The sequence below is a fragment of the Phyllopteryx taeniolatus genome, chromosome 14, assembly GCF_024500385.1.
Source record: "Phyllopteryx taeniolatus isolate TA_2022b chromosome 14, UOR_Ptae_1.2, whole genome shotgun sequence".
Taxonomy (NCBI): Eukaryota; Metazoa; Chordata; class Actinopteri; order Syngnathiformes; family Syngnathidae; genus Phyllopteryx; species Phyllopteryx taeniolatus.
The window spans coordinates 2,729,761-2,742,512 of NC_084515.1; the positions used below are offsets into that span (position 1 = coordinate 2,729,761).

The following is a 12,752-nucleotide window of genomic DNA, read 5'->3' on the forward strand; positions in this document are numbered from 1 at the left end:
CTTTTTGTATCTGGGGTCCTTGTGTTGCAGTCTCCTAATGTGCCATTTTTACACAAACTGCATAATTTGGGTTTTTCTGCGTTTTTTGCGACAGATGTGTGCAATGTAGGTAATTCAAAAATGTCAATTAAGCAAGGGGGCTGTAAACCCCCTACCAAAAAAAAGATAAAGCCTTTATAATCTGTATCAAGTTGAACGGCTATCAAATTTCATGTTTCCTTTGGGGACAGTTTGAAACAAGTTTTGATTAGCTTCATATTGTGCATGCAGGAAAAATCAGATGACAGATGTTAAAAATGGTCTGTGTTTAAGTCTGCTTCCAAAGCACACAAAGGTGCACCCAGTTGGGAAACCTGTGTAAACTGTGCCACTTACCTCCCCCCCACCCCGCCCCCCTGTAAGATTTTACTGTAAGATGCATCTTAAAAGCAAATTGCTTTACTTACTATTGGTAACCTTTTCACTTCTCGTGCCACTTGGCGTACTAGTGTACAAAACTTTGAAGTAAACTAGTGTGCTGCATTAGTAACACCTGAGGTTCAACTAGTAGGCATGTATGGAAAGCAACTTGATCATTTTGATCCTTTAGTCAGGTTAAGCTCAATGTACGAGTACGCCTTTTGTCCTCACTAGTAAGAATTCATTGCACTAGTCGGAGTTGCACATACTAAAAACCTTTCTAGTGATGTTTATCCATTAGTGCCACTTTTGTCCTACTACTACTACGCTCTGTCGTCACTATTGTAAGACAATTCGGTGGAAAACTAGGGTGCACTAGAGCGAATGTCTTAAATTTATATCGACTTTCACATTTTTGCACACTAGTAGGACAGCAGTTTTCACAAGTGAGAAAACTGCACGAGCAGACAGCTGCATGCTACTAGTGACATAATTGTTCGTCAGCACCTAGCACAGCGCTTGTCAAATTTTGAGCAAAAAAGACTGCTCTCACGCTGTCCTTCACTGTAGGAAGTAAAAATGTAAAATTGTAGTTGAGGTAAATTAAACTGCACTCAAATGCTGCTAATATTTTTCAATTGGAACGTAATTCAATGTCATGTACCAGTAGAGGGAGCGCTTGTACCATTTTTGAGACTCTGATCTTGCGGATCGCTAGTGTTTGTAGCTTGGCGATGTCCGACTAGTGTGCAGAAACGTTCAGTAGTGGAAAAATGTTACTAGTTGACCTACCAATACACAATAAGGAATAAACGTTTTTACAAAATTCAATGAACACTTTGTCATACTCTATGCTCAACACCTCCCCCCCCCCCCCCCCCCCCCCCCTTGTTGCAGGAGCTGCTGTGTTGTCGGCCCCCACCGAGCATGTCAGGTGGTGCGTCAAGTCGGACAAGGAGCAACAAAAGTGCTCTGACTTGGCCACCAAGGCGCCAGTGTTCTCCTGCGTGCAGAAAGCAGACTCTAACGGATGCATCCAAGCCATTCATGTGAGGATCAAAATCATTCTTTTCAAATGGGATTTCTTAAAGCGACAGCATGGTATCGAGTGGTTGACACGGCTGCCTCGCCTTCCAAGGTTCTGGGTTTGAATGGCGCATGTTCTCCGTGCTTGGATGGGTTTTTGTCTGCGTTCTCCGGCTTACCACATTCCAACCACATGCATGTTAGGTGTATGTGTATACGTGTGTGTGTGTATACGCGTGTATGTATACGTGTGTGTATACGTGTGTGTATACGTGTGTGTGTATACGTGTGTGTATACGTGTGTGTGTATACGTGTGTGTATACGTGTGTCTGTACGTACGCACGTACGTGTGCGTGCGTACGTACGTGTGCGTGCGTATGTGTACGTGTGCGTGCGTACGTGTACGTGTGTGTACGTATGTGTACGTATGTGTACGTACGTGTGTGTACGTACGTGTACGTACGTGTACGTACGTGTGTGTACGTACGTGTGTGTACGTACGTGTACGTACGTGTGTGTACGTACGTGTGTGTACGGATGTGTACGTACGTGTGTGTACGTATGTACGTGTACGTGTGTGTACGTATGTACGTGTACGTGTGTGTACGTAGGTACGTGTGTGTACGTATGTACGTGTACGTGTGTGTACGTGTGTACGTGTGTGTACGTATGTACGTGTGTGTACGTGTGTGTACGTGTGTACGTGTGTGTACGTGTCTCTACGTGTGTGTACGTATGTACGTGTGTGTATGTACGTGTGTACGTGTGTGTACGTGTGTACGTGTGTGTACGTATGTACTTGTACGTGTGTTTACGTATGTACGTGTACGTGTGTATACGTATGTACGTGTTTGGTGTATACGTATGTACGTGTACGTGTGTATACGTATGTACTTGTACGTGTGTATACGTACGTACGTGTACGTGTGTGTACGTACGTGTGTGTACGTATGTGTACGTACGTGTGTGTACGAATGTGTACGTACGTGTGTGTACGTGTACGTGTGTGTACGTATGTACGTGTGTGTACGTATGTACGTATGTACGTGTACGTGTGTGTACGTATGTACGTGTGTACGTGTGTGTACGTATGTACGTATGTACGTGTGTGTACGTGTGTGTACGTATGTACGTGTGTACGTGTGTGTACGTGTGTACGTATGTACGTGTGTGTCCGTGTGTACGTTTGTACGTGTGTGTACGTGTGTACGTGTGTGTACGTGTCTGTACGTGTGTGTATGTATGTACGTGTGTGTATGTACGTGTGTACGTGTGTGTACGTGTGTACGTGTGTGTACGTATGTACTTGTACGTGTGTATTCGTATGTACGTGTACGTGTGTATACGTATGTACGTGTACGTGTGTATACGTATGTACTTGTACATGTGTGTACGTACGTGCGTGTACGTGTGTGTACGTACGTGTGTGTACGTACGTGTGTGTACGAATGTGTACGTACGTGTGTGTACGTATGTACGTGTATGTGTGTGTACGTATGTACGTGTGTGTACGTATGTACGTGTGTGTACGTATGTACGTGTGTACGTGTGTGTACGTATGTACGTATGTACATGTGTGTACGTATGTACGTGTGTGTACGTATGTACGTGTGTGTACGTGTGTACGTGTGTACGTGTGTGTACGTGTGTGTACGTGTGTGTACGTATGTACGTGTGTGTACGTGTGTGTACCTGTGTACGTGTGTACGTGTGTGTACGTGTGTACGTGTGTGTACGTATGTACTTGTACGTGTGTATACGTATGTACGTGTACGTGTGTATACGTATGTACGTGAACGTGTGTATACGTATGTACGTGTATGTGTGTATACGTGTATGTGTATATACGTGAATGTGTGAAAACGTGTATGTGTGTATACGTATGTGTATATACGTGAATGTGTGTATACGTGTGTGTATATACGTGTATGTGTGTATATGTGTATGTGTATAAATGTATATGTGTATATATATGTGTGTATGTGTATATGTATGTGTATATATGTGTGTATATATATGTATGTTTATGTATATGTATGTATATATGTGTATATATATATATATATATGTATGTATATATATATATATTATATATGCCAAGGGAATAGTTTGAATTAAGATTTTTAAAACAAGATTTTGCATTCTAAAAAGTTTTGTCTTGCTGATGAGTTAGAAAAGTCACAACTCTTGTTAACAGTAGCTAAACTTAGGCATTTTTGCAGTTTGGGAAGGTAAGAGTACATGCCAAAAGTTTAGATTTTTTGCGAGCTTTCTTTAAAGAAAAAAAAATTGTTGTTAGAGGGCTGTGAAAGATGCCAAGTTGGCAACACTGGCTCTGAGAAGTTGCTAATCAGATGACTTTTCATTGTCCTCCGAACAGGCAGGAACAGCCGACGCCATCACGTTGGATGGAGCAGACGTCTACCTTGCAGGACTGGAAAACTTCAAACTCCATCCCGTAATTGCAGAAGACTATGGTGCCAGTAAGTCACCCGAAACAATGTCAACAATCCATTAAAGGTCCCATGCCAGCGAATTGTTTTTTTTGTCCTATTTGTAAGAATTTGGGTTGGTGAGGCCCTTTTTCAAGCTCTTCTAGTTGGTATTGCCTCAGAATTGTGAGATGGATTTGATATAATTCAGCTGCTACTACTGTTAATTTAAATATTGAAAATGGCTTTGCTCTTATATTTCATGTGGCTATTACAGTGGCTTGTCGTGGCCAAGCATTGACATTTTGACTGACTGCAAGCGTCGCTATTTCATCCACTTACATTGTATAGTTAGTTCAAACATATGTAGACTTTAAACCGTTTGTATGATTTGGGGGCTGAGACCTGCTCACATGGAACCCAGAAATTCAGTACAGTGGGCAGACAATTTAATAATTAACTAGCTACATCACAAATACACGGTCTGATCCGGTCGTTTTTCAAACCTTTTGTAGTCGGTCTGCGATTGAATGCATCTGTGTCCCTCATTTTGACCCATGTTTGGCTTAAAACACTCAATTGCTTTTGTTCGCATAGGACCTTAAATTCTGGCCATTTTGCACAACTGATAAATGGTGTCTTGACGCGATTGTTGACACAACATACATTTATCACTGTTGACAAATGTCTCCTCCCCAAATCAGATGTTGGAATACAAAGGCTGACCTATGAGGTAGCAAGGTGACACAGGGCCAGAAAATAAAATAAGTGGTAATAGAAGCAAGGAATTGTGGTCAGAAATGTAGAACAGGTAAAACACTTTTCGTTCCCATAGATGGGAAGAGAAATCGCTCAAAACACTCCCACACCGTGGAATAATTGCTCAGGATATTAAAGGGCAATGACGCCTTGATCTCGAATTGAAAACAATGCTAAAATTTAGGCTGATTGGCAATGATTACCTTGTTTAACATTTGATTGATCTGACCATTTTCTGAATGGGAGGGGAAAAAAATATGCCAACACGTCCTGCATCACAAGATGATTGCTCTGGATAATCGTTTAGTCACTCAATAATCAGGCCTTTGCTGGCTGTTTGCAAGTGAGACAAATGCTCAAATTTGGCCCGAGCGTTTTCTGAGCACATCAGGGAGTAAAATTCATCAATGCACCCACACCACAGGTTAATCGCTCAATCTTTTAGACACCTTACAATCAGACCTTTGAAGACTTTGATCAGGAGGAATCTGAATCAAAATAAGACTGATCATTGTGTACCCAAATTCATTTTCGATCAGCTGGTATTGACCACATTCATTTTTCTGGAGAAATGGTTGCACAGCAACTTAACTTTTTTTTAATTATGCAATGTGCTCAGCATCTGATAGCTGTTATTACGCCGTCGCCGTGGTTAAGAAGGGAACAGACTTTGGTATCCAGGACCTGGCGGGGAAGAGATCTTGCCACACTGGTTTGGGAAAATCTGATGGCTGGAACGTCCCAATTGGAACTCTGATCAAGTTGGGTGTGTTGAAGTGGGGAGGCATTGAGGACCAAACTATTGAAGATGGTGAGTGATGTCTCGTGTTAAAGTTATAGACCTAAGTTGAACTATTTTGAACCTTTTATTTATTTGCAGCGGTGGTTAGCTTCTTCTCTCAGAGCTGTGCCCCCGGAGCAGAAAAGCATTCCAAACTGTGCAAAGGCTGCAAGGGAGACTGCTCACGGTCTCACAATGAACCCTACTACGACTATGGCGGTGCATTCCAGTAAGTGCAGTGGGTACCCCGCTGTATCGCATATTTTTAAGCGGTTTTAATGGGTTTCGGCAGTATGCAGGCCAGTCCAAATTTAATTGAGCAAGTTCCACAGCAGGCCAAAAATGTACCAGAGCTCTACTGAAAGAACAGCAAAGAAACTGAAACAGCCTCACTGTATTTAGTCCTGACTGGTCACCAGCAGGATATTACTCCAAGGTTCTCTAAGATGGAGAAAAGGGGTCACCAACCTTTTTGAAACAAAGAGCTACCTCTTGGATATTGATTGAAATATCAGTTGGCTAGATTCTTCTGAAATTTGCTCATTACTGTAAATCATGTTATGTGAAGACACTGCTCATTAATTACTCACAATGATTAGGAAACAGATGTATCAACATGCAACACTATTTCTAGAAATCTCTGCCGGTGTTTACATTTTCAAATGATCACTTCAACATTCCGAGGAAATCGCAATGTCCCATAACTGGTGTTCCAGCTTTAGAAGAGTCCTGTGGTCCTTGTGGACTACCTGGTGCCCATGGGCACCATGTTGGTAAGCACAGCCCCAGAAGGTTCAAATAGCGCTAACTTTTCAGAGATGCACTAGACCTTGAAGAGACTTGTACACAAGCAGAGCTGTTTGACTACATTCGGAGTGACCAGAAGGCAGTGCAGAAACCTGCGCACTAGGCTAAAATAGTGACATTTTCCTTTTAGTAAGGACTTGACAGAAGCAGTCCGGATGTACTGCATCCATACACTCTAGTCAATGGCGTTACAGTGACTCTCCAGGCCCATGTTCACCTGCTGTCAGTGACTCATATCTGCATTTGTGAATGTGCATGTTATAGCTCCATATTGGCTGCCATAATTGAAGAATGTACAGATGGAACAAAGGGGGGGCGAGGGTCTCATTACAGACCCTTGAGGAAACCCCACAGGTTGTTCAGAGACAGTTACCAGTTTCAACAAGCTCTGTTCCTTGATATACTTGAACCAGTTTAGAGCAGTCAACTGGCAAGACACAGCTTAAAGCAAGCATGCTTTGCAGCTTGGAAAGTGTCAACGGGCAATAAATACTTGAAACAGTTTTGTTTAAATCTATTAGTGGGTGGGAGGGATAAAACAATTTTCTGAAGTTTTCACCCATTATGGGTTTGTCTGTAAGGCACACAGTGAATCACTCTTTGCATTCAGCTCACTATTTAACAAGCTCAACAACCGTCTGTCATTAGGTGCCTAGTAGAAGCTGCTGGAGATGTGGCGTTTGTCAATCATCTTACTGTACCAGGTGAGTTCCTTCAAGGTACTCCCTTGGATTCAATTTTATTGCTTAGTCATGTCTAAAGATATTGGCAACCTGGTGTTCCTGTTCAATTTCAAGCATGGGTCCTTGAGGCTGCTTCATGGGTCAGTCATGATTGGTGTCCACCAAATTCTTTCAGGTTATGAAAAATATATTAAAGAATCCTCATTCTCCCAAATGAGCCAGAATCAGAAGTGGGTATGCTATACAGATGGGTGATGATGAATTGGATTATTTTTTTTTCCCCATGTGGGTGTCAGTTACTATCACTTGGAGGGTGGTTGTGAGGGCGCCATACGTCGACTCCTCCAGCTGTAATTTTTTGCTGTAGTTCATGTAGTTTGAAGATTACTATAAATCTCAACAGTTTGGACAAATGTAATATGTATTTGCAGACAGCGAAAAGGCCAACTATGAGCTGTTGTGTGTGGACAACACCAGAGCACCAATTGACAACTACAAAGAATGCCACCTGGCCAGGGTACCCGCCCATGCTGTGGTCACCCGCCAAGACCCGGAGCTGGCAGACTTGATCTGGCGAAGCGTCACCACAGTGCAAGTAAGATGCACTTGATTTGAGAAATGTGTTCATGTGGAATATATATTAATTTTCTGCCTCGGAGGGGCTTAAATCGGGTAAGATGCGCACTTGATTTGAGAAATGTTTTGTGCACTTTTTTTTTTTTTTTAATCTATCAAAACAGGGCTTCAACCTGTTCTCCTCCGCTGCATACGCACCCGCCAAGGATCTGATGTTCAAAGACTCTACACAAAAACTGGTCCGGCTGCCTCTCAACACAAATTCCTTCTTATATTTGGGCGCCGGCTACATGAGCACCGTTCGCTCTCTGAACCAAGGTAACGACAAACGTAATCATCAAACTCTGAACATCTGAATTTTAATTTTTTTTATTTCCCCCAGAGGTCACTGCAGCTGGATCCAGCGCCATCACGTGGTGTTCCGTGGGCCACAGCGAGACACGGAAATGCGACACATGGAGCGTCAACGGCATGGTGGATGGTGAAAACAAAATTCTGTGTCAGACTGCCCCCAGTGTGGAAGAGTGCCTTAAGATGACAAATGTATTCCGAAAATTTAAGGGTCCCCGTTATAACCCACAAAACTCACTCTGTAGCACCCCTTGGAAAGTTTGGGGAAATTAGCTGCAGAAACCTTTTTCACCAACAAACACCATATTGGATAGGAATGTTTAGTAACAGAATGCACAGTTTCAAGGTCCATCTATACAAAACTGGGTGGATGTGTCAATTATAACAGAATGCATGAAAGGCAAAGACCCATGCCTGGAAATCAACAGGAAGTCTGCCTTTTGGGTTTGAGGCATCCATTTTGCCTTGACTCGCACACCGTTTAAAATAAAACATACCCTGACACTTTCACCAATTGACAAAAAAATAAAGAAAATTGAACAGGAAGTTCACTTTGAATTCCTGGGTGCAAAAAAAAAAACGACTAACACAAATTGGGTGGACATGTCCATCATAACGGGATGTATGAGTGTTTGAGACCATGCATTAAATTGAACAGGGAGTCAGCCATTTTGGTTTGAAGCAGCGCTTTAATTTACTTTAGAGTAAAGAGGCAGATGCAGTGGCAGTGGATGGGGGAGAGGTGTACACTGCCGGACAGTGCGGTCTGGTTCCAGCCATGGTGGAGCAGTACGATGAAGGTACAGGAAGAAAATAATCAATTTTTTTTTTTTCTTCTTCTCTCAATGAGTTAAATCTGTCCGTCTTGCCTCCACAGCCAAGTGCAGCATGTCTGGAGGTAAGCAATCCATTTTTCTCTACAGCTTGTCCTCATTAGGGTCTCAGCTGGGCTTTCCCAGCTGACTGGGCGAGAGAAGCGGGCGCAGTTTTGACGAGCGTTCACACCCAAGGACAATACAGTGATTGACTGTTTCAATGACTAACATGCGTGTTTTGTGGAATGAGTTATTTCTGGGAGTTTCTTGGTTAAACAATTCTAAATCCAATTGTGGTGTGTGTAGCCTCGTCGTCCTACTACGCAGTCGCCGTGGTCAAGAAGGGTTCCGGGGTGACCTGGGCCAACCTGAGGGGGAAGCGGTCCTGCCACACAGGCTTTGGCAGAAACACCGGCTGGAACATTCCCATGGGTAAAATCCACAAGGAGACCGGCAGCTGCGAGTTCAGTAAGTAGACCCATATTTGAAATGACTGTATAAATTCTAGCTTGCAATTGTCTTGTTGGGTTAGTTTGTTGTAAAATCAAGTGTATCCATATTGATGCTCGAAGTAAATGTTTTGCAATATTTTGAAATTCTGTATTTTCAAACTTTGTCAATGCTGATGTAAAAACAGTCACACCCCAAGGTACATTTTCTTTTAATGATTGTGAGACCCCATGACAAATCGTAGTAATGCACCCACAGGATAATCAATGTCATTAAAGAAGGGGTTGGTATAATGTTCAAATTTGCGATTACTACCTTAATATCAAAAACTCATGAATTGCTCGTCTGATCTGACTTTGAATTGCAGACTGAGGTTTTTGGCAGTGCTTCACTTCTGTTTTAAGGTGGCCCTTCAGTGTCTAATCTTTTGGGCTTTTACTTGTGGCAGTTCTCTGAAGAAAAATGGTCGCCAGGCTTTTAATCCTTAATTTGTGGAGGTAAAAAGGTAGGACTCGGGCCGCACAGATGAGTGCCACGGCCATTGGTGTGGTGATCTGATTTAAAGTCCATGTTGCAGCCTGATGCACTGTAGTGTTTCTTCAGTCACCAACAGATTCTCTGCAGATGGGTACTGAGGACTGGATTGTACGCAGATGGGCTCAGTTTGATTGCGAAGCCGACAGTGGGGATGACCAAGTTTATTGGCTTGTGGCACTTGTCACAATTTAAACCAGGCCAGTTTGTTGGTTGCAGTGAGGTCAGTCTGCCTTTTGAAACCAGTCTTTGGGCGCCTTGATGCAGGGAACACGCCAGTTCTTACGGGGTCGGAGTTCGCTTGATGGGGTCACCAGGCACTCTCACTACAACTTGTGTGGTCGGCATAATAGGGAAAACTGCAATACACTTTCAGTTCCAGAGACGATGTGTCAATGTCCCGGACAAATTGACTTTATTACACAAATATAAAAAAAGTTGCCAAAAGTACATCATGCTGTGTGCCATTTCTTCAGGAAAGTTCTTCAGTAGCGGCTGCGCCCCTGGAGCGCCGGCCGGCTTGCCGTTCTGCTCTCAGTGCGCAGGCAGTGGGAAACCTGTGGATGATAAATTCAAGTGCCAACCCAGTTCAGAGGAAAAGTACTACGGCTATGCTGGGGCCTTGAGGTAAAATTTTTAATGAAACTATGAAGATTATTCAGAAAACGGCAGTCTACTTGTCAAGCTAGAATGTCTGGAGTCTATCCCAGCTGACTGAACATGATTCTAACACAGAACCTCAACTGAGACTGTTCTGGGGGGCGACAAAATTTTAAAAATAGACAGCACCCCCCACCAATCTACAGAATTAACTTAAGCAGACAAAGTGGAACCTCGATAGAACAGACTAAGAGGGGTGGGGTCCTACGATATAACTTGCCTATTTTTTTTGTTTCTCCCCTCCCCCAGGCCATATGCACCCATATTACAGTATAGTACAGGTTTTTTTTTGTGGCATTAGCGCCCAGTACAGCAGTTATGGTGAATGTAAAAAAAGCTTAAATGTTCAAAACTGTCACATTTTATCCAAACTTGGCGTGCTTGGTCATGGTGACGTTTATGTACATTACACATAAGAGTCTCTTTAATGAGCTGTGAGGAATTGGTGTGCCTCCTTGTTCCAAATCTGTTGCCAAAGGCAAACAGCTTGACGAAAAATGACTTATTGCAGAGACTTTTGTACTCTTCAGAGTGACCGCCACAGCCAGGCTGAGCGCTCTGGTGTGAGTTTATACACAATAGATTTCACCATCATGACATGGCTGTCACGCTAATGCCCCACATTGAACATGGTGGCTTGGAGGCATTCCTTTGGGAATTGGATCTGACCGTAAATGAGTCGCTCATTCTCTGACTGCATTGCGCCGCAACAGCCAATTCTGGAACTAACAGACTTTGTCAATGGCAGTTTAAGTGACAAATGGAGACTATTTTTGGACACTGTTCAGTCCAATGGTCCGGTTTATTGGGGTTCCACTGTCTTAGCTTAGTTTGGAAATGGCTGCATTCAAGGATGGAAGCTTGATCTTTTTTTTCCTTTTCAGATGTCTTGTTGAGGGTGCTGGTGACGTGGCCTTCATTAAACACACAATTGTTGAGGAAAACAGTGACGGTAACAACCTTAGACACCACACACACCCGCCAGTACCAAAACCTATCATATTTGTGCGCCATTGCAGGTAAGGGTCCAGCATGGGCTGCAGCTGTCTTGAGCAGTGACTATGAGCTCATTTGCCCCTCCAAGGGTCCGGTACCCATCACAGACTTTGAGTCTTGCCACCTGGCAGCCACCCCGGCACATGCTGTGGTGACCCGTCCTGAGACCCGCAACAAAGTTGTCAGTATTCTCCAGGAACAGCAGGTCGGGAAATGCATCCAGTGCGCTGTCTCACCTAATTGTTATTCTTGCACTCAAAAGTCGGCAACATTGGGTGAAATTTGGGCATGACCCAAAAATGCGTTCTTTATAGGTCAACTTAATGTCACATTCTCCAAACCTTAATTCCTAGGCCAGGTTCGGAAGAAGCGGCAGCGACCCCGGTTTCAAAATGTTTAAGTCTGATCCTGAGAAGAACCTCCTCTTCAAAGACTCTACCAAATGTCTCCAGGAGGTGCCAAGCGGATCAAACTATAAGAGCTTCTTAGGACCAGATGACATGGATGCCATGACCTCACTGAGGCAGTGCAGCGATTCCACTCCAGGTTTGGGATGCTTTTGGACTCAAACCACCCTGGAAATATAGAATTAGTCTGTTATAACAGAAATGGTCACATAGTGAAAATGCTTTTTTTCCCCCTTTTGCTCTTTCACACAGATCTGGAGAAATTGTGCATGTCCCACACCTGTCAGCAGACAAACTAGATGGCTCAACATCTTTTCCATGATGCATACTGATGCTACATTGTATTGTCTCTCTGATCTCAACATGCTCAATCGCCACTTACAAATCAATACTTATCCCTATGCAAATATTCAAGACCTATTTCGCAAACTGTTTTTCTAACACGCACCTCATTTATCAAATAAAGCCTTTTCAATGCCTTACAAAATCTTGCTCTGAATCATTACCAAAAAGTACATTAGTGTTGTCAACATACTGGATAAGATTCAGTTTTAGATTTTTTTTGGTTCAACACTTGCAGAGGTGGGTAGTAATGCACTAAATTTACTCAGTAACATTTTGGGTGGATGTACTTGTCAGGGCGGCACGGTGGAAACTGGCTAGAGCGTCTGCCTCACAGTTCTGAGGACTGGGTTCAAATCCCGGCCCCACCTGTGTGGAGTTTGTATGTGCTCCCTGTGCCTGCGTGGGTTTTCTCTCCCACATCCGAAAGAAAAAAACTTGCATGGGAGGTTGATGGAAGACTCTAAATTGCCCTTAGGTGTGAATGTTTGTTTATTTGTGCCCTGCAATTGGCTGGCAACCAGTTCAGAGTGTACCCCGCCTCCTGCCCGATGATAGCTGGGATAGGCTCCAGTGGTTGTAGACCAGCGCTCCGGTGACCCTTGTGGTGATAAGCGGCTCAAACAATGGATGGATGGCTAATGAGGCTCTCTCGTAGCATTAAGGGTAAAGAAAGCTTGAGTAACAAAGAAGGACAGTTTGTAAAAGAACCCCCTCCCCCATCTCCCCTCAA

The 12,752-nt window shown here is 43.5% G+C and overlaps 1 protein-coding gene across 1 annotated transcript; it reads left to right on the forward strand.

Moving 5' to 3' along the window:
- The first annotated feature begins 1,250 nt into the window (after positions 1-1,250).
- Positions 1,251-12,164, forward strand: LOC133489200 (serotransferrin-like). The gene is made up of 16 exons (XM_061798057.1): positions 1,251-1,448; positions 3,807-3,909; positions 5,237-5,428; positions 5,498-5,627; positions 6,854-6,909; positions 7,320-7,483; positions 7,629-7,782; positions 7,847-8,007; positions 8,519-8,615; positions 8,693-8,713; positions 8,937-9,098; positions 10,091-10,241; positions 11,159-11,226; positions 11,294-11,475; positions 11,624-11,816; positions 11,930-12,164. Exons 1-16 carry the CDS (start codon positions 1,251-1,253, stop codon positions 11,974-11,976), a joined length of 2,079 nt encoding a protein of 692 aa, XP_061654041.1. The 3' UTR covers positions 11,977-12,164.
- The last annotated feature ends 588 nt before the right edge of the window (positions 12,165-12,752 follow it).